This window comes from Salvelinus sp. IW2-2015, linkage group LG30 (assembly GCF_002910315.2).
Source record: "Salvelinus sp. IW2-2015 linkage group LG30, ASM291031v2, whole genome shotgun sequence".
Lineage (NCBI taxonomy): Eukaryota > Metazoa > Chordata > Actinopteri > Salmoniformes > Salmonidae > Salvelinus > Salvelinus sp. IW2-2015.
The window spans coordinates 16,084,719-16,107,662 of record NC_036869.1 but is presented as its reverse complement, the minus strand read 5'-3'; the positions used below and the strand labels follow the sequence as shown (position 1 = coordinate 16,107,662).

Here is a 22,944-nt window from a genome sequence, read left to right as displayed (position 1 = left end):
AAATGGCATATGACAGAAACATAAATAAAAACCGGAATATTCAAAAACATAAAGTGCAAACATTTGTTTTCAAGAAGACCATGGTGGCTACTTGTCATTTTTGCCACTAATCTGAATATTGCCTTTACAGTGTTTCCAAAATGGTTCATTTGATATTTGCATGGACAAAAAAAAAGGAGAATGGGTGGGGATGTTTTGGGTTTTGTATGCAGTCAGTAGGCAGATAGATAGGTGGTGAGCAGTTGGTTGGTTGTTGGTGCTGTCTGGAATGACACCAACTCTGTAGCTCAAGTACACATAAAAAGACAAGTGGGTACCTTTTGGAACTAGTTAATATGAAGCCATTTCAGACTATTTTACACAAGCAAGGTTAGCTGACCAACTCCTTGCTCCTGCTTTGTGAAATGCCAATGCAAAAGAGTGCTCAATAATAGCTGCCAATCTAGGGGTGTTGATGGGTTATCATTGGTGGAATGGATGGTATGGCTTATAGTGGTGAAGAAGACCTATAGTTCTGAGATACAGGTGGTAAGTCAAGACCTAGAAACAAATAGGTGTTATTACAGTGTCACTATACAGCGTCCATTCATCTCATGGTATTTGATGCATGACAAACCTGCACCAAACTGCTCCTTGGTGAGTTGATGCCGTTGATGTCCATTTTGATTTTGTCCTTTAATGAAAGTAAATTGGGAAGGTTTGTGTCTTATGCCAAGACAATCAGCCTCATCTATCTTCCAGGTCACTTGACATTAGATGTTGGCAGTCCTCAATCTTTGTTCCCTTCCTCTGTAGAAATGTTATTTTTCCTCCAGAACAATTACAAGAGGCTCTATTCCTGGAGAGTCAATTGTGTGACTTTCAAAACTATTGTTTCAAGGAACGAAATTATTGTGGGTAGATTTAGGTTTTGAGTGTAATTTCATCAGAAATAAAGAATCTTAGCAGAAGTTGTGAGTATCCACAACCGTAATTCCAGGGGTCTCAAGCTACATTTTCCATAATACACCCCTGCCATCGCCTTACTTCTGTTCACAGGTCTTCTCTAACTCCGCTGACAACAGGAACGTGCGAGGCTTCTCTCTTCAAGTACTTGATGAAGTCCTTCACTTCATGGGCTCCCTGGAATTACAGAGGAAAACATTGTAAGCTCCCTTTGTAACCAAACGTAAAATCTTTCATACGTCAATACATGCAGTTTCCCCTAGGATTTTTTTCAGCAGTGGTGGCAAAGGTAGCAGGAGAAGTAGTTTCGCAAGCCATTGCTTCTAGTCATTGCGCAACTTCCTTCAAACTGCACGCAGAGACATAAAAATTGTACCCATGAGTTAATTTGCCTCTGGGTAAGTAGAAAAAGTCAATCTGACACTATCCCTGAAAAGCACATCTTGGCAGAAATATATACACTACATGACCAAAAGTATGTGGACCCCTGCTTGTTGAACATCTCATTCCAAAATCATCGGCATTAATACGGAATTGGTCCCCCTTTGTTGCTATAACAGCCTCCACTATTATGAGAAGTCTTTCAACTAGATGTTGGAACATTGCTGCAGGGACTTGCTTCTATTCAGCTACAAGAGCGTTAGTGAGGTCGGGCACTAATGTTTGGCAATTAGGCCTGGCTCATAGTCGGTGTTCCAATTCATCCCAAAGGTGTTAGATGGGGTAGTGAGTGCTGAAACCGAGGACAGATGATTTCTACACACTACGCGCTTCAGCACTCGGCTGTCCCGTTCTGAGAGCTTGTGTGGCCAACCACTTTGCGGCTGAGCTGTTGTTGCTCCTAGACGTTTCCACTTCACAACAAAAGCACTTAAAGTTGATCGGAGCAACTCTAGCAGGGCAGAAATTTAACGAACTGACTTGTTGGAAAGGTGGCATCATATGACGGTGCTCGTTGAAAGTCACTGAGTAAGGCCCTTCTACTGCCAATGTTTGTCTATGGAGATTGCATGTCTGTGGCTGAAATAGTCAAATCCACTAATTTGAAAGGGTGTCCACATACTTTTGTATATAATCTCTCTATAAATTGTTTTAATCATATTTTTTGGAGTGGCAGGTTGCCACTGCTAACTGAATATAGTGGAAACACTGGTATATGACTAGTTTGTGTCTGCTTGTGTAAAATGGTAATAACAGTGTAAGGACACTTCACCTCATATCGCTTGGGCTGGTCCTTCTTGCCTGCCTGAGCAAAGTAGATGGTGGGAAACCTACAGAACAATAAAAGCGAGAGAAACACAATGAATGAATGACCAGAAACATGGGGAAAATAAATGGAAAGATAAGTGAGTCCTGATAGAAGGGAAAGGACAACCAGGTGATGAAATGTGGCGTCTCACCCTTGCACATCAAAGCCTTGTGGAACATCATTGGCTGTGGCGTCCATCTTGGCAATTACAATATTAGAGTCAGAGTAGAGCTGAGAAGAAAACAGGAGAATCAACCAATGACTAGGGTTACATGCACACAATAATGTGGCTAGTCCGATTAATAAAATAGTTTGATTGAAACCTTTACATGCTTTGCAAGAAGAATGATTTCCCTAATAATCCTTTTTACATGGACACATCTAAAATCAGGCCCTCTGATCGGATTTTGAAAAACACAAAATCTGCAATCAAAATAAACTTTCTACCACAGTGACCATGTGATTTTTGGAAAGTATATTTGATTCTGAGTTCGGATATATAAAGTTTGCATGTGAAAACTTTTTCTAAGACACAGAAATTCAGTTGTTCCAAACTCACTTCTCTCGCGCTAAAGAGGGAGGCTTGCGCTACCGGTGCTGGCACATGTGCAGATCAAATACACCGCTGGAACGCCGCTGATTAAGGTGTTTAGATGTCCTAATAATATGAAAGATTGTTCCGAAAACCAGGTGTTTTAATCGGCGTATGCTTACTTTGATTTTGACCGGATTAAGATGAGCAGAGTAAGGTGTTTACATGACTTTTGCATGATCTGCCTACTGCCAGAATCAGTTTAATATTGAATTACTACTGTGCATATAAACATACTCGGTGAGAACAAAGGGCTTAACTTGGCTTTAGCTCTTTTCCTTAATTTATTGACATATTACAATTTTCAATGGCAAACAATTGTTCTGAGGAAAGCCATAATCGTGAACGGTGGCAGTAAATAAATAAAAAATATTTTGTTCCAGAATTGAACAGTTTTAAATGTGGCATTGGTGAATCTGTATGAGTGCGTGTGTAGTCTTGCTCACCTGTTCTGCCAACTCCTTGTACTTGGGCTCCAGGCTCTTACAGTGACCACACCAGGGGGCATAGAACTCAATCAGCACGTCCTTCTCCGGGTCATTCACAATCTCCTCAAATGACTCCGCTACCACTACCTGCGAGAGGGCGCACACACAAACCCAGAGAAAATAAGTCAAATCAAACTATTTGTCACATGCGCCGAATACAACAGGTGTCGACCTTACCGTGAAATGCTTATTTACAGTTGAAGTCGGAAGTTTACATACACTTAGGTTGGAGTCATTAAAACTCGTTTTTCAACAACTCCACAAATTTCTGGTTAACAAACTATTGTTTTGGCAAGTTGGTTAGGACATCTACTTTGTGCATGACAAGTCATTTTTCCAACAATTGTTTACAGACAGATTATTTCACTTATCATTCCCTGTATCACAATTCCAGTGGGTCAGAAGTTTACATACACTAAGTTGACTGTGCCTTTAAACAGCTTGGAAAATTCCAGAAAATGATGTCATGACTTAGAAGCTTCTGATAGGCTAATTGACGTCATTTGAGTCAATTGGAGGTGTACCTGTGGATGTATTTCAAGGCCTACCTTCAAACTCAGTGCCTCTTTACTTGACATCATGGGAAAATCAAAAGAAATCAGCCAAGACCTCAGAAAAAAAACTGTAGACCTCCACAAGTCTGGTTCATCCTTGGGAGCAATTTTCAAACGCCTGAAGGTACCACGTTCATCTGTACAGACAATAGTACACAAGCATAAACACCATGGGACCATGCAGCCGTCATACCAAATTACTTAAATGTAAATGTACCACTCAGTAAATGTACCACTCGGTCTCCTAGAGATGAACGTACTTTGGTGCGAAAAGTGCAAATCAATTATAGAACAACAGCAAAGGACCTTGTGAAGATGCTGGAGGAAACAGGTGCAAAAGTATCTATATCCACATAAAATGGAAGGCCGCTCAGCAAGGAAGAAGCCACTGCTCCAAAACCACCATAAAAAAGCCAGACTACGGTTTGCAACTGCACATGGGGACAAAGATCGTACTTTTTGGAGAAATGTCCTCTGGTCTGATGAAACAAAAATAGAACTGTTTGGCCATAATGGCCATCCTTATGTTTGGCTGAAAAACACCATCCCAACCGTGAAGCACGGGAGGGCAGCATCATGTTGTGGGAGTGCTTTGCTGCAGGAGGGCCTGGTGCACTTCACAAAATAGATGGCATCATGAGGCGGGAAAATTATGTGGATATATTGAAGCAACACCTCAAGACATCAGTCAGGAAGTTAAAGTTTGGTCGCAAATGGGTCTTCCAACTGGACAATGACCCCAAGCATACTTGAAAAGTTGTGGCAAAATGGCTTAAGGACAACAAAGTCAAGGTATTGCAGTGGCCATCACAAAGCCCTGACCTCAATCCCATAGAACATTTGTGGGCAGAACTGAAAAAGCGCGTGCGAGCAAGGAGGCCTACAAACCTGACTCAGTTACACCAGCTCTGTCAGGAGGAATGGGCCAAAATTCCCCCAACTTATTGTGGAAAGCTTGTGGAAGGCTACCCAAAACGTTTGACCCAAGTTAAACAATTTAAAGGCAATGCTACCAAATACTAATTGAGTGTATGTAAACTTTTGACCCACTGGGAATGTGATGAAAGAAATAAAAGCTGAAATAAATAATTCTCCACTATTATTGTCACACCCTGACCTTAGAGATCCTTTTAATTCTCTATTTGGTTAGGTCAGGGTGTGACTAGGGTGGGCAATCTATGTTTTCTATTTCTTTGTTGGCGGGTATGGTTCCCAATCAGAGGCAGCTGTCTATCGTTGTCTCTGATTGGGGATCATACTTAGGCAGCCTTTTTCCACCTGTAGTTTGTGGGATCTTGTTTTTGGTACTGTGCTGTTTAGCCCTACTAGACGTTACGTTTCGTTTTGTATTTGTTGTTTTTTCTGTGTTCATTTAATAAATTAAAATGTCCAGATAAAAACTATTTCCTCATTGTCATTCAGAACCCTTCAGACAGAGGATCACCTCCACCATCTCTTTGCTGTATTAGTTTACCACGCTTTTACCACGCTGCACCTTGGTCCGATCCTTCCATCGACGAACGTAACAATTATTCTGACATTTCACATTCTTAAAATAAAGTGGTGATCCTAACTGACCTAAGACAGGGAATTTTTACTATGATCAAATGTCAGGAATTGTGAAAAACTGAGTTTAAATGTATTTGGCTAAGATGTATGTAAACTTCCGACTTCAGCTGTACATGTGTGAATTGGCATGAGAATGAACAAAATCAGAAACACAAATGTACTGTGATTGAGTATTGAATAATAACATAGAAATGCACACACACACACAGACAAACATACCTTGACGGGGCCTTTGTTTTTCTCAGGGATGGGCTCCGACTTGATGTAACGTTTTAGTCGTCCAGCAAAGTAATCCTCCAGGAATCTTTCTAGGGACTTCCCATCTCGCCTGTTAAATAGGTTCAACAACTTAACTATTCTATGGCATTACCCAACCCACATCACCCTCTTCGATAAGGGTTAATGTTAGATGAAGGTTCGAGTTTGGGTAAGGATGAGAGATTGTCTGTGGATAGGGGTCTGATATTGCTGTAACTCACGACCATGTTCTCATGGTTAAAATTAGGGTGGTAGGGTTATATGTGGTAGAGCTCAGAAGTTAGGACTTAGTTGAGGTTCTATGTCTGTAACTCACGTGAACTCCTCCCTCATGGTGTACTTGAATCCGAGTCGTGTTCTGATGGTTACGAAGGGCAGATCTCCTCCGTCCGACGCACCCAGACCAAACTCCTCCTCCAGCTCATCCACAAAGTCCCTGCGATTGGCCACGGCAAAACTCAGTCCCTGGGACGCAAACTGAGAACCCACCTTCATCACCCTGAGGAGAGAGAATGAAAGACATTAAACAATAATAATGGCAAGTGACTTAATATACCACCTTGTATACAATATTTGGGGCTCAGATATTACATGTATTGTTTGAAGGATAAGATCTAAATCAAAATAAATAATCTAAGCGAATATACATACATAATGTTAAGTTTATGTTTTAAGTATCCCTATATTTCTATAATTTCTACACCTGCGCAGGAGTCTCACTGGAGATGGACCTGGCCTGAGTGAGATGGCAACTGTGTACTGTGGTAATACGGTGAAGTAAACGTTGTTAAACTGGAACCTAGTCATTGTGTCATTTTGAGTTAGCACATAAGAGATACAATACCAGTCAAAAGTTTGGACACACCTACTCAAGGGTTTTTCTTTATTTGCAAAAACCATCAAGCGCTATGATGAAAATGGCTCTCATGAGGATCGCCACAGGAAATAATACAGTGCCTTCGGAAAGTATTCAGAGCCCTACACCTTTTCCACATTTTGTTACGTTTTTTTTTTTAATCCTCAGTAATCTACACGCCACACCCCATAATGACAAAGTGAAAACAGGTTTGGTAGAAATGTTTTCAAATGTATTAAAAACAGAAATACCTTATTTACATAAGTATTCAGACCCTGTGCTATGAGACACGAAATTGAGCGCAGGTGCATCCTGTTTCCATTGATCATCCTTTAGATGTTTCTACAACTTGATCAGAGTCCACCTGTGGTAAATTCAATTGATTGGACATAATTAGGAAAGGCACACACCAGTCTATATAAGGTTCCACAGTTGACAGAGCAAAAACCAAGGAATGAGGTCGAAGGAATTGTCCGTAGAACTCCGAGACAGGATTGTGTCGAGGCACAGATCCAGGGAAGGGTACCAAAACATTTCTGCAACATTGAAGGTCCCCAAGAACAGTGTCCTCTATCATTCTTAAATGGAAGAAGTTTGGAACCACAAAAACTCTTCCTAGAACTTTCTGCCCAGCCAAACTATGCAATCGGGGGAGAAGGGCCTTGGTCAGAGAGGTGACTAAGAACCCAATGGTCACTGACAGAGCTCCAGAGTTCTTCTGTGGAGATGGAAGAACCTTCCAGAAGGACAACTATCTCTGCAGCACTCCACCAATCAGGCCTTTATGGTAGAGTGGCCAGACAGAAGCCACTCCTCAGTAAAAGGCACATGACAGCCCGCTTGGTCTTTGCCAAAAGGCACCTAAAGACTCTCAGACCATGAGAAACAAGACTCTCTGGTCTGATTGCCAAGCATCACGTCTGGAGGAAACCAGGCACCATCCCTACGGTGAAGAATGGGTAGCAGCATCATGCTGTGGGGATGTTTTTCAGTGGCAGGGAATGGGAGACTAGTCAGGATCGAGGCAAAGATGAACGGTGCAAAATACAAAGAGATCTGCTCCAGATCGCTCAAGATCTCAGACTGGGGCGAAGGTTCACCTTCCAACAGCACAACGATCCTAAGCATACAGCCAAGACAACGCAGGAGTGGCATCGGGACAAGTCCTTGATTTGCCCAGCCAGAACCCGGACTTGAACCCGATCGGACATCTCAGGAGTGACCTGAAAATAGCTGTGCAGAAACACTCCCCATCCAACCTGAGCTTGAGAGGATCTACAGAGAAGAATGGGAGAAACTCCCCAAATACAGGTGTGCCAAGCTTGTAGCGTCATATCCAAGAAGACTCAAGGCTGTAATCACTGCCAAAGGTGCTTCAACAAAGTACTGAGTAAAGGGTCTGAATACTTATGTAAATGGAATATTTGCATTTTTTAATAAATGAGCAAAACATTTCTAAAACCCATTTTTGCTTTATCGTTATGGGGTATTGTGTGTAGATTGATGAGGGGAAAAAAATATTTAATACATTTTAGAATAAGGCTGTAACCTAACAAAATGTGGAAAAAGTCAAGGGGTCTGAACACTTTCCGAAGCGAATATACTTACATATCTACATTACTACTTGGTCACATTTTATAAGTTGTCCAACAACCATGTACAGTAATATTTCAATATTATTCCAGAAAAAAAACGTGTAGCATAATTGTAACTAATACAATAACAACATGTACCTAATAGGATTTCAGTAACAAATGAAAAACAGAACTGAAATAAAAGACAATGTTTATTTTAATTGTGGGTTATCTAATTTGAGTGTTTTAAAGCAGTGGTTCTCAACAGGTTTTGCCTCGGACCCCAAATTGAACCAGGTTGTCGGAACCCAATATTCACATTGCAATTTTTTTTTACGGAATGCAATCTGTAAAGCATATTTTTTTTGTAGCTATATTGACAGTAAATGTTGTAATTCTATGACAATATTCCCACCTTTTCATTGTCAATAATTCCATTCAACATATTCTTGATGAAGAATATCGGTAAACTCACTGGTTTGAGACCGACCGCAAAATCAACCAAATCCGCTAAATAGCACTGCTAGTAGCTCTATATTTTAAAAAACTTTTTTTTTTTTTTTTTACTTCGACACCCGTGACCCATCAATTGAGAATCACTGGTTTAAAGTGTTGTGGTACCAACCTGTTCCTCCAATAGTTGGAGCCTTTGGGGTTCTGCAGGTAGTCCAAATCATAGTATGCAGTCAACAAGTCCTGCCCCTTCAGCTTATCTCTGTTCTCATTGTTCAGATGGGGGCACATTCCGTAACTGACCAAAAACAGTAAAAAGGGAGACCAATAACGTTAGACAGTCAAGTAGAGGTTAAGAGCGTTCGGCCAGTAACCGAAAGGTCGCTGGTTCGAATCCTCAAGCCGATTAGGTGAAAAATCTGTCAATGTGCCCTTGAGCAAGGCAATTAACCCTAATTGCTCCTGTAAGTCGCTCTGGAGAAGAGCGTCAGCTAAATGACTAACCTGTAAAAAAAAATTATGAAAAGACGAATAGGGATATGATAGGGAGAAAGTGTTAGAGATGCAGAAAAAAGAGACATTAAAGTAACACAGACATTCGAGTAGATGAAGAGTAGACAGATGGGAGCAGTAGTCTTACATGTTGTCTCTGATGAAGCGCCGCAGTGTGTGGGTGGTGATCGTCTCAGTGAAGCGCAGCACGCTCTCCTCAAACTTACTGCTCAGTCTTGGGGGTCTGAACAGCAGAACACGCCTGGAGAGACACGGGGACAATAATGTAGTCGTTTGGTCACACCATAGCAGTGTTTCTCAATCCATTCCTGGGTGTACACAATTTTGCTCTAGCCCAGCACTAAGAAACCTGATTGAAGTCTACAGGGTTATCTTGATCACGCTCACTTCTTCCCATTCTCTCCCTATCCCTCCCTCTACCCCATCCTCCCTCTCTCTTGCTCTCACTCAGTGTCCACCCCGTGTTTGAGGCCCAGGGTCATGTCGATGGTGTGGGCGAAGCGGAAGTGCTCCCTCATGACGCTGGCCGCCTTCAGAAACTCTGCCAGCTGACCACTGTCAGGCCCAGAAAAGAATCCTGAGGGGAGAGAGAAGTATGGAGAGAAAGTACATTAGCCCTCTCCAACACATCTAGTGTGTTGGCTTCCACCATGTTCTATTCACCTCTCACAAGCTTTTCAGAGCAGTGGACATGAAATAATTTATAACCAATGTGAAACGTACAGATTCAGGGAGCCAATTAAAGGGGCAGTGCAGGGGGATCCTGAGTGGCGCAGCGGTCTAAGGCACTGCATCGCAGTGCTAGAGGCGTCACTACAGACCCTGGTTCAATCCAGGGCTGTATCACAACCCTGGAGTCCCATAGGGCGGCGCACAATTGGCCCAGCTTCGTCCGGGTTAGGGAAGGGTTTGGCCACGGGGGGCTTTACTTGGCTCATCGCGCTCTAGCGACTACTTGTGGCAGGCAGTGGACATGACTCGACCTTTGCCTCCCGAGCCCATTGGGGAGTTGCAGCCATGGGAGAAAAAGGTGCAGTAAAAAAACGTGATTTTCCTCTGTTTTATAAACACATTTCCACACTGAGTTAGATTATTATTATCCACACTATTATATACATGGCATCCAATTCTAACCCGGGTTATGCGGACATAAATGGAATGGAATTCCCTTTTTATGCACTTTTCTCTCTTATGCGTATTCTGAACTTGAACTTAAGCATGAGAATAGCATGCTATTCACCTGCTATTTGTTCGGGGTGGAGATCTAAGTAATGAAGGTGTGGTGGAGGAGTGTACAGATACACCGTATTCTGACCTTGACTTTATTCCCTCAATTCCACCACCGTTACACACGAGGAAACCATGTATAAGGTTGAGCAAATTTACCTGTTCTACATTCATTTTCCCCCGATAGAAATAACAGCATTCTCCATGCACTGTAATTTCTAAATGGATAAGAGCTATAGATAAGAGCTGGGTAAATTAGTAATCCATTTGGAGAAGGAGATTGTAAATACACATTTTAGATTATTTTTCCTTATGATCCCTAGAGATGAATAAAAAACCAGTGCTATGGAAGCATATGACTAGTTTCATTTGACAATTTGTATCATGTTAAATATCAGCCACTGTCGGCAGCCACCGTCAGTAATAAACACATACATTTAGAACTGTCACTTTCGTGTTTGTTTTCTTCAATGTGTATCTTACAATTTGCATCATCTCATTCCGTTCTGTTTCCCTTTCTTTCACGTCTGTGTAGTTGTTCCTGAGGGTCGCTAGCATTAGTGGATCATATTAGGCTAACGTTGAGCAGTAATTTGGGACATGTAGCCTATTTAAATCCTTATGGAACTCAGACCACACACAACAGGTTAAACCTGGAGCACGGTTCACGACGAACTGGACCGTTGTCATACAGTCCCATTAGTGAGGGTAGATTTATAGGACTATTGTTCAACCCGTATTGTATACTTTTTTCCACCTTCCAATATCTCATGGGTTGACAATTTTCAGGATGAATCGATTCAAAAAAAAGAAATCATCAATATATTTTGTGCGCAAAGGCTCTCCAAACCCGTTTCTTTTTTATGATTCATACATACTTTCCTAACCCTAAAATATTCCTAAATAAATAGACAACATCGGTTCCCAAACTAAGGGTCGCGGCCCAATGTGGGGTCTCCTGATATGAAAATGGGGTTGCAGGACAATTTTAAAAAATCCAAAGATTTTTTCAAGAATTTTTTTGTATGTGACATCGGCTTTGTATCTCAAAATCATTGTAATGTGGTTAACCTTAAAAATCCCCCGAGTGGCGCAGTGGTCTAAGGCTGTGCCAGCTGTGCCACTAGAGATCCTGGTTCGAGTCCAGGCTCTGTTGCAGCCGGCTGTGACCGGGAGACCCATGGGGCGACGTCCGGGTTAAGGGAGGGTTTGGCCGGCAGGGTCGTTCCTGTCCCATCGCGCACTTGCGACTCCTGTGGCCGGGCGCAATGCACACTGACACTGTCGCCAGGTGTATGGTGTTTCATTCAACACATTGGTGTGGCTGGCTTACGGGTTAAGCGGGCGTTGTGTCAAGAAGCAGTGCGGCTTGGCTGGGTTGTGCTTCGGAGGAAGAACAGCTCTCGACCTTCGCCTCTCCCAAGTCTGTACGGGAGTTGCAGCGATGGGACAAGACTAACTACCAATTGGATACCATGAAATTGGGCAGATAAAGGGGTAAAAACATATAAAAAAAAAAATACAAGCTAATGACAATTATTCAAATCTAAAAGATAAAATTCAGTGTGAGCACCCTATGGTCATTGGAAAAGGTTGAACTTGAATCACTCTCACAATGAATGGCTAAGCCCGCTACGCTATGAAACCACACACTTGCAGAGACTTTGATATTACCGGCAGCAATTGATATGGTGAAAACAATGTATGGGGAGGCAGAGGCACAGAAACGCACATCAATACCTTTGTCAGATAAATTCTTTGTTTATGCTCTGACTGAACGACTCAAATTCCCCAGCATGTGCTCTCCAAATGGCCATTAACTGTGAGGGCCAAGATGCACATGCATGACTTTTGTTCGCTATACAAGTGGGGGATGCTATTCACGAGGATATATTGTTGTCTCACGATTCCCGAGCATAAAACAACATAGGGGATGTTCAGTGTGCTGCCTGGCTATATTGACAAAAAAACTGATTCCATATGGGATCAAATGGTGGGCTTTTGCAGAGATGGGGCTCCATCTATCACAGGACGGCGGGCAGGCCTCTGCACTCTAGTTATGAATGTGTCTCTGTCATATGGAGGCATTTTATGATACACTGAAAGCAACTGGCGGCAAAGGAGCTTAGCACAGAACTCGATACGGTATACTGCAGCAGGTAACTTCAAATGTAAACTACATCAAAACACATCCACTGTGCGCACGCCTGTTCGCAAAACTATGTGGAGATATGGGATCAGAGCATGATGATGTTCTATCACACACCGAGGCTTGGTGGTTATCGAGGTAGAGTGTTGGAAAGATTTTTCACATTGAGAGAGGAACTATTGTCATTCAGAATGAACTTGGTTGACTTTCTGAAGAATAGAAAATATCAGAAAACAGCATCAGTAAGTGTCCCACACGAGTGTCCCACACAATCCGTTTGACTGTGATCCTGGCTTAGTTGACATGTCAGTAAGTGAAATCGAACAGCTGATCAAGCTGTCATGTGACCGAATGTATTCACGGGTCACTAGAGGAGTTTTGGTTCCTGATTCAAAGGGAATACCCTGCCGTCTCCCTCTGAGCATTAATGCCGCGTTAAAATCAACTGGGAACTTGGAACTCTGAAATCAACGAAACACTTTGGGCTTATTTTGGACGGATTTTATCGAGTGTGAAACCTCTCGCTTCGCCTCTTCCTCTCTGTAAACACACACAGCCCCTTCCCCAGCCACTCACACCAACAAAGTAGAGAGATCACTTCTTCCTTTCTGAAAAGCGGTTTTAACTCGATATTTGCATTTGAGGTTTGGTCCAACAGAATCAGTCATATGGACACTAAAACACATTGAGACATTACTGTAATAGAGGAGAAGTCAACTTCTCTAACGATACCCTTTTTAGGACTCAACTACTCAAATTGCACACAGAGCAGACATGACTAAAAACAGGCGTATCAATGAACATTGATTGTGGAAAATGAATGCTCAAATATTGCGGCACCATGTACCTCTAGCAGAATTTTTGCCGAAGACTGTTATACTAGCTGTCTAGTCTGTATTTTATAATTGTGCAATAAGCATAAAACACAATTATATAAGGAATTGGGAACTCGTTCTTATTCTATAAGGTAGACCACTTGATTTCAACATCTGAAAAATGTGGACAGGCTAACATACTGTTCAAACAGTTGGAGAAGGGTGTGTTTAGAACAATTCAACTGTTCTGCCTTGTTAGCTAGCAAATAGATCCAAGTTGGCTAAATTTGAAATATAAAGATTAGCTGGCTACTCACCAGCATGTGGGCTTGTGCTTGAGAGATTGTTTATAATGCCTGCTACAAGAAGTTAGTCATTAATAGTGAATGTGAATTATTCATGGTTTTAGTTACATTTGTAACAAAAATTGTATTTTCATAGACAGACTTGAAAGCCAGATGAGTGATTGCTCAAAAGCAGGTTAAACTATTTTGATAAAATAATCAAATTATTGTGGCATATATTCAGACTAATTTCATACGCCCTGAATTCATTACATTATTGCAGTGTTTAAAATGCAGTGTATTTTACCTTTAAAAATTGTACAACAAAGCTTATTGCATTGTTGGTTAAGGGCTTGTAAGTAAGCATTTCACTGTAAGGTCTACCTCCACCTGTTGTATTCGGCGCATGTGACAAATAACACTTGATCAGATTTGAGATTTTTTTTTTGAATGGAGATATTTATCATGACTCGCTCATTAGTTTGAAAAAAAATCGAGATAGGATTATTAGGCCATATTGCCCAGCTCTAATGCATATACACTGAGTATATAAAACATTAAGAACACCTGCTCTTTCCATGAAAAACTGACCAGTTGAATCCAGATAACGATCCTCTTCTAGAGGACTACTTACCCACTACACTGGCGTCAAAGTGGTTGACAAAGGCCTCGAGATCTGCTTCCCTGCGCAGGGTAACAGAGTTGGGTCCAGCCTGCTTCTTCATGAAGTGGACAATGCCATCTGTGTGTATGTAGACAAATTCATTAGTAGGCCTACATAATTTGTGTACTCTAACAACATTCAAACCACACACCTGCGGAGCGTGGCCCGTCATAGGACGAGGCGTCTTCTCCGTTTCTGAAGATCTTGAGCGTGGGGTACCCTGTGACCCCAAAACGCCCACATGTGTCTGGGCTCGCTGTGCAGTCCACCTGAGGGGTGAGAGAGAGATGATAGGGAAGGAGGGAGGTAGAGAGAGAAAGAGGGAATGCAAGAGGAGAGAAAGGGATAGAAATATATGATAGAAAGCAAAATGGGGGAGAAAGATAATGAAATGGAGATGCTAGAGGCAATATAAAGTAGGGCTGAGCAATATCGATTAATTATAATTTATGTTTTTGCACGATTTTCCAAATGCCTGTATTGCAAGAATCAATTTATTTAAAAAAAATTCTGAGTGTTTATGTCCGCTTGTTCTCATGTTGTATTTTTGGTCTCGTCTCCTTCGCCCCTCTGTACTGTGTGAACCTTCCCATTTACACCAGAGATCAGTATATAATGACAAGATGCATGTCTCCGCCCTAACAATGGGAGTAGTTGTCCCAAAGACGGGAAGGCAGGCGACAAGCTTAGGTCCAAAATAAGCCCATGGAAACGCATTGGCCTTATTTTGGACATATTTTATCGAGAGTGAAACCTATCGCTTCGCCTCTTCCTCTATGGTTTACACACACACACCAAGCCCCTCCCCCTGCCTCTCACGCCAACAAAGTTGAGAGATCACATCTTCTATGTCAAGCGCTTTCAACTCGCTATTTGCATTTGAGTTTTGGTCCAACAGAATGGGTCATATGGACACTAAAACACATTGAGACGTTACTGTAATAGAGAAGTCAACTTCTCTAACGATTCCCTTTTTATGTCTCAACACTCAAATTGCACACAGAGCAGACATTACTAAAACGAGTGTATCAATGAACGTTGATTCTGGAAAATGAATGCTCAGTTTGTTGTGCGCGACAATGGGGGTACACACGTAACGCTAGCAGCATTTTTGCCAAAGACTGTTATACTAGCTGTCTAGTCTGTGTTTTAAATATGTTTCATAGCATAACACACAATTATATAAGGAATTGACAACTCGTTCTCAATCTGAGAAATAAGGTAGGCCACTTGATTTCAACATCTGAACAAAGTGGACAGGCTAAAATGCGTTTCAACAGTTGGAGGCAGACAGAAGGGTGTTCAACCTTGTTAGCTAGCAAATAGATCCAAGTTGGCTAGACTTGAAATCTAAAGATTAGCTGGCTAGTCACTAGCACGTGGGCTTGAGATATTGTTGATGAGACCTGTGTGAATTTTCTGAAGCCTAATGCCTGCTACAAGAAGTTAGTCATTAAAAGTGTTAGGTTCTAAATAAACAGAGTAAACCACTCACGGAGGCTTAGTAAATCTTAAACCAAGTTTATTCACCCACTGGGTCATACAGCTGCATAAGACAAAGAACATATTCACAGAAGCACTGGTATTTAACCCTTTCTCCTATGCTGAGCCCTCCGTACACATCTGAACAGCCAATACACCTCTGTTGCTATCCAAAAGATTAGTGATATATGTTCTTCCTCACTTCATCTAACCTGACCTCTGCCCAAATTCCTCACTCCTCCCCCAACTCACGGCTGTCATGTTGACCTGTACCAGACTCTCTCTTCTCCTCCCATAAGATCACTTATGACTAACAATAACATATCCTGACAGAGTGTAAATGTTATACATTCCCCTCTCTCCCTCAGTGACATGAATAAGTCAGAACCCACAAGTCAGAACCCATCAGTAGTGAACGTGCATTATGCATGGTTCTAGTTAAACTTGTAACCAAAAAATTGCATTTTCATAGAGACTTGAAAGCCAGATCAGTGAGAAAAAAAACAGGGGAAAAAAGAAAAAAGCAGGTTAAACTATTTTGATAGACTAATTAAATGATTAGTGGGTATTATGGTTGTGTAAGGCTTATAATTAGCCTAGGTATAACTTCACAATTCATTTGATTATTGCTGACTTTCTGAATGCACTCTTGATTTTACACTGCATTTCAGAAAGTATTCAGACCCCTTGACCTTTTCCACATTTTGTTATGTTACAGCCTTATTCTAAAATTGATTAAATAAAAAAACCTTAATCTACACACAATACCCCATAATGACAAAGCAAAAACAGGTTGGTAGAAATACCTTATTTAGATAAGTATTCAGACCCTTTGCTATGAGACATGAAATTGAGTGCATCCTGTTTCCATTGATCATCCATGACATGTTTCTACAACTTGATTGGAGTCCACCTGTGGTAAATTCAATTGATTGGACATGATTTGGAAAGGCACACACCTGTCTATATTAGGTCCCACAGTTGACAGTGCATCTCAGAGCAAAAACCAAGCCAGTCGAAGGAATTGTCTGTAGAGCTCCGAGACAGGATTGTGTCGAGGCACAGATCTGGGGAAGGGTACCAAAACATTTCTGCAGCATTGAAGGTCCCCAAGAACACAGTGGCCTCCATCATTCTTAAATGGAAGAAGTTAGGAACCACCAAGACACCAAGCTTGGAACCACCAAGAACACGATGGTCACTTTGAAAGAGCTCTAGAGTTCCTCAGTGGAGATGGGAGAACCTTCCAGAAGGACAACCATCTCTGCAGCAATCCACCAATTAGGCCTTTATGGTAGAGTGGCCAGACGGAAGCCACTCAGTAAAATACACATGACAGCCTGCTTGGAATTTTTCAAAAGGCCCAAAAACTCTCAGACCATAAGAAACAAGATTCTCTGGTCTAATGAAACCAAGATGGAACTCTTTGGCCTGAATGCCAAGCGTCACGTCTGGAGGAAACCTGGCACCATCCCTACGGTGAAGCATGGTGGTGGCAGCATCATGCTGTAGGGATGTTTTTCAGCGGTAGGGACTGGGAAACTAGTCAGGATCAAGGAAAAGATGAACAGAGCAAAGTACAGAGAGATCCTTGATGAAAACCTGCTCCAGAGCACTCAGGACCTCAGACTGGGGCGAAGGTTCACCTTCCAACAGGACAACGACCCTAAGCACACAGCCAAGACAATGCAGGAGTGTCTTTGAGTGGCCCAGCCAGAGCCCAGACTTGAACCCGATCGGACATCTCTGGAGAGACCTGAAAATAGCTGTGCAGCAATGCTTCCCATCCAACCTGACAGTGCTTGAGAGGATCTGCAGCGAAGAATGGGAGAAACTCCCCAAATACAGGTGTGCCAAGTTTGTAGCGCCATACCAAAGATGACTTAATGCTGTAATCGCTGCCAAAAATGCTTCAACAAAGTACTGAGTAAAGGGTCTGAACACTTATGTAAAATGTGATATATCCATTTTATTTTATTTTATTTTTACAAATTAGCTAACATTTCTAAAAAACAGTTTTTGCTTTGTCATTATGGGGTATTGTGTGTAGATTGATGGAAAAAAACAATAGAATTTTAGAATAAGGCTGTAATGTAACAAAAATGTGGAGAAAATAAATCAAGAGGTCTGAATACTTTCCGAAGACACTGTATATCATGAATTGTCCATAATTTTGAAAAAAAAGTGTTGATGTGATTTTCAGGCCATATCACCCAACCCTAACATAAAGTACATTAGCCGTTTCACCTCATATTGTCACGGATCCCCCCCGTACTGTTGCTGATTCCATGCACCGGTTCCGGAGGTTTACTGTACGTCACCGGCCTAGGCGTCACTGAACTGTCTCATTACGCACACCTAGCTCCATTTCCCCTGGTTAGTAATTGTATAATTGTGCCCTTTGTTCACCATTGTCTTGGTCAGTTATTGTTCCCATGTCCGTTGGTCTTGTGAGTACTATTGGATATTTTCCAGTACATATGTGCCCATTACACATTTCGTAGTAGTCAGCAGGATAAGTGTACTCTAAATGTGTGTCTAGGTCATTAGGCACCATTAGACATGCAACTGTCTGGGGAGTGGGCATGTCTGTTTATTTTTGTACCATTGCTATGGCTCTCATGTTTCTATGCCCTAATATGAAACCAAACTAAAATTTGTGCAAGGCAAAAAGATAATGGTGGCTAAATGCCAGAGGGGAGGAATCATTAACATAAAGAGGAGTTACTGTGTGTGTGGCGTAAGGATGAAACCTGTATAAAAAGTGTGTGCCAAGGCTGGAAAGGGAGTTACTTCATGAACAAGCTCGGCTTATATTACTTTGTAATAAAGTCTAATTGAACTCACAGGCTCCGGTATTTGAGAAATATTATTGACTGAATATTTCCACGACAGTACCTGTGCTTTGTTGTTTCGGCTTTCATGCCGCGTGTATTACGTGTCTTGTTATTACAGGTCTCGTCCCATGTATTTGAGGTTTAACCTCGCTCTTTTTTGGGGGTTACATCCCTGTGTTTTGTATATGTGTTTGTTTTGGGCTTCGTCCCCGTGCCTTTTCATGGCATGTTGTATTGTTGGGTGGAGTATTAAAACCCCCTATTACGTATTCCTGTGCCTGTCTCCAATCATTTATACAACGTGATACATATCCCCTGGGTTATGGACAATTCCACAGTGATGCTGAGACTCAGAGTTTTTACTTGAAAATGTATGCCAAACAAAAAACAATTATTTGCGAAGTTAAACCATACAACTCTATGCACAAGGTACACTTAACAATTTCCATAGAAAATTTTACAAAAACACGTTATTCTTCACCCCTTTTTTCGCCCCAAATTTGTGGTATCCAATTGTTACAGTCTTGTCTCATCGCTGCAACTCCCATACGGACTAGGGAGAGGCGAAGGTCGAGAGCCATGCGTCCTCCGAAACACAACCCAACCAAGCTGCACTGCTTCTTGACACAATGCCCATCCAACCCGGAAGCCAGCCGCACCAATGTGTTGGAGGAAACACCGTACACCTGGCGACCGTGTCAGCGTGCACTGCGCCCGGCCCGCCACAGGAGTCGCTAGTGCGCGATGAGACAAGATTATCCCTGCCGGCCAAACCCTCCCTAACCCGGACGACGCTGGGCCAATTGTGCGCCGCCCCATGGGCCTTCCGGTTAAGGCCGGCTGCGACAGAGCCTGGGCTCGAACCCAGAATCTCTAGTGGACCACTGCGCCACTCGGGAGCCCCTACAAAAACACTTGAAGAACAGGTCAGATGCAAATTTGGTAACAGAATGACGGTTTGTGCTGTCATTCTGTTAACAAAGTTTACGCTATGCCGGTGCAGTGAGAGTGGGCCATGCAACTACCAATTAACATTGTGTAAACCCTGGATGACGGCAAGAGTTCAAACACCTGGTCATTTTGTTATGCATTCATAAGTACCTTAGCAAGTGGAACTGTCCCCTTCAGTCGAGTGGCTGCGGTCTCAAAATCTGGGGCTAGTTTCTTACAATGTCCACACCTGAAGAGCAAATAAACATACAGCAGATTAGGGTAGATATAACGCAAGAAACAGAATCAGAATCAAGGAACAGGCAATGCAATTGATAACATAGTTGTGTGGGTAGAAATGTGTTATACCTGTAAAAGGCATAAGCAAATTGGGGTTTAAAAGAAATCATACTGACCAAGGTAAGCCAATTTTGAAGAATAATATCAATAGCTCAGCCTCAAATACAGTGACGTGTATTCATGGATGCCAAGGGAAGCCAGGCTTCCCCCCACAAAATGTACCAAGAAAAATGTTTAAAAACTTAAAATCATTTATCTATCGTCTCTCTGTGTTTCATAATTTTCAAGAGGCTGAATGTATCTCACAGGAGAAGGCATCCGAGCGATTGAAACAGCACCACTCTGTCTCTCTATGTGTAGGCCATCTGATTATGTCTGGTCCAAACGAGTATGACATTGTTGCCGCCTGTAGCATTAAAGGCAAGGGAAGTGTTAGAGGTTCACATAGGGGGCATGATAGGGGCTGTACCAAATGTTTGATGTATTATAATAATTGATTATGCTTATGTTGTGTTAATAGAAGGGGAGGGGTTATAAGACCCCGCCCTCCTTACATTTATAGGGTCCTAGACTACAGATTAACAATATATATTCATTATAGAGGTTTAGTATTGTTCCACAGTTGTTTTCTGGTCTTTGCCTTTTATAAAGAGACCCCTCTGAGAAATGTGTGACTGTGAAGACAGAACTCTGCAGGGGAGTGTAAGAGATTAATCAGACATTCCACTATGAATCAACTTGGACATTTACTGCTAAGCTTTTAGATAGCTACATAAATAAGAGTTTTAGTGTTGAGTAGGCATGGTTTTGGTCTCATGAGAAAAAGATAATGACGTAGGCAGTGACATCACTAGCGCTGGACTTCGGGTTTAATAAAATAACATGGGACCTTTTCTTTGATGCAGAACTTACTCGGAAACCTGCGTTATGTTCCTGTTGTCAACTTCTGTCTGCAATTGCATTAATAAAGGTTTTGAATGATTTAATTACAGATATTGTCATAATGCTAATTTCACCAATGAGCCAATGATTGACAAGGAACAAGGACAGAAGCCATAGAGCATCTGGCCTCCCTTGACAAAAAAAGTATGACAAATTTGCCAATCAGCATTGAGCTAAACTGAGCTAGCTCAACTGTGGATGTTCCTGGCACAAAAAAAACTAACTGCTGCATCTCGTTGTGTTGTTGTCCTCTGGTGGCTAGCTAGCCAGCTAGTTAAAATTGGCAATTTTTCTAAATTAGCTATGGATGGAGATAGGGATTTGGACTTTTGGTTTTACTTAATTCTCTGTACTGGCCAATGATTATAATGGTGATTCTGATCCAACCATTCATTCATACATTGTTGTGCCCCTGGCCGGAGAGGATGAAAGTTCAATATAGCTAGATGTAGAAGGTTAATGTTAGCTAGGCTAGCTAACGTTGCCCATGAATGGAAGTTAGGCTAGCGAGCAAGCATTTTAGACAGGTAGCCTAGTAGGAAAACAAAAAATAAGTGTGTACTGTATGACAGAGTGATCACGTTTAGCCAACATGAAAAAGGAGGATGGCATTAGCAGATCTCTACAAATCGAACGCACACACACAGAAATCAGAACCATGGACAGCCACATCACATTTAGCTAATGTTGAATAGAGACTAAATAGTTTTTGGTATCTTTTAGATGAAACTGTATTAGACTAAGCAGAGATGATTTGTTGAAGTTGAAATGGCGCTCTAATAGTGGGGGCAGCTCCTGTTTTCTTTGCGACTTGCGGTAACTCTGTTGTGGTTCTAAATCAATAACGTTAGTTGTTTGGTGGTCCGAAAATGTCGGAAACATTAACTTGTTTGACCATGCTGTAGGCCATATAACTGTATGATACTCTACATGCAATATGCTTTGCGGACTTCACTGGACAGCGGTTGCTATCCGGTTTTGTGATAAAAACAAAAGGTGTGGTTGAATTTATTCTGCCACTGTGTCTTCTCGTCTCGGAATTAACAAGGTTTATTGAGCAAACAACGCAATTGTCACACCAGGTTGTAATTTGGGGGGGGGGGGGGCTTGACTTCCCAGTGATTTTACCCACCCACGGCCACTGCTCAAATACTGTTTGCAAATATGGCCACCTGCTAGCTAGTTGCCTTCAGTTTGGCAGATGATTGCCGATACTGAGAATATAACTACTATAGCTAGCTAACATTAGCTGATGGCTGACTACCAGAACATATCTTGGACAGTTGCCTAGCCGATAACAGTCACTATACTTACATATTTGCCTAACATGACATTACATGTGTAGAAATTACAATGGATGGACATAAAATAATGTTTCATTTGTATTTTCTCTCACCACGGAGCGTAGAATTTCACTAGCATGGTCTCGTGCTCCGCTGCCAGGTAATCGAAATCTGCGTCCCCTAACTCGAGCACATCACCCCGTGCGACTACCGCTCCAGAAAATATGAGAACCGATAACAAGAAAGGAGGGATGACCGATAAAAAGGAAGCCATATTTCTAAATACTTCAAGTGAACAAAATATTCAAATGAAATACAGAAACATAAAACGGCACCTATGCTGTAATGAAGACCCTCACTGTCACCTGCCGGCTCCTCTCCCGAAAAACGCGATAGAGTAGACAATTGAGAGGTGGGATATAAACAGAATATGCCGGAAACTGACCTTGTCATTGGTCGAGGAGGACATACGTTGATGCGATGTAAGTAGTACATTGGTCCACTTCGACGTCAATCATTGTACATCCCTAGCCTACCATACAGGACAGTAGCTAATCATCAAGGCATTTGCTTTCTTCAGAGAGGTGTCCGGGGTATAATCCCATATCATTTTGGGGAGAAATGCTACACTTGTGACTTTTGAGGGGAGATACCGATCTCAAAACAGATGGTATATGACATGGCCATGGAAATATCACGTTCAAATATCAAACAAATAATTATTTCACTATAAAATATAGAAGAAAAAAAATCTAGGAAAATCTATTCTGAAAAATGTGGTTAATAACATTGCACATGTTAGGCTTACACAAGCATATGCACATCCTACATTCCAAACATACAGCTTTTGATTAAATGTTATGAATATGATTAGGCCAGTTTCCCCAGACTCAAATTACACCTAGTCTGGAGTGAAGAGACAGGTGAAACAGGAGACAAAGGGCTGTGAGACATGGGTTTAACTCTGGACACATGAAAGG

At 41.9% G+C, this 22,944-nt stretch overlaps 1 protein-coding gene across 1 annotated transcript; it reads right to left on the bottom strand.

Annotated features, from left to right (window-relative positions):
• Positions 1–438: 438 nt before the first annotated feature.
• Positions 439–22,359, bottom strand: LOC111954943 (protein disulfide-isomerase A3). The gene is made up of 13 exons (XM_023974887.2): positions 22,078–22,359; positions 19,611–19,689; positions 14,342–14,459; positions 14,161–14,268; positions 9,499–9,628; positions 9,179–9,292; positions 8,711–8,836; positions 5,972–6,154; positions 5,617–5,725; positions 3,233–3,361; positions 2,346–2,425; positions 2,159–2,216; positions 439–1,122 (listed from the first exon to the last, which is right to left on the bottom strand). Exons 1-13 carry the CDS (start codon positions 22,236–22,238, stop codon positions 1,033–1,035), a joined length of 1,485 nt encoding a protein of 494 aa, XP_023830655.1. The 5' UTR covers positions 22,239–22,359; the 3' UTR covers positions 439–1,032.
• Positions 22,360–22,944: the final 585 nt, after the last annotated feature.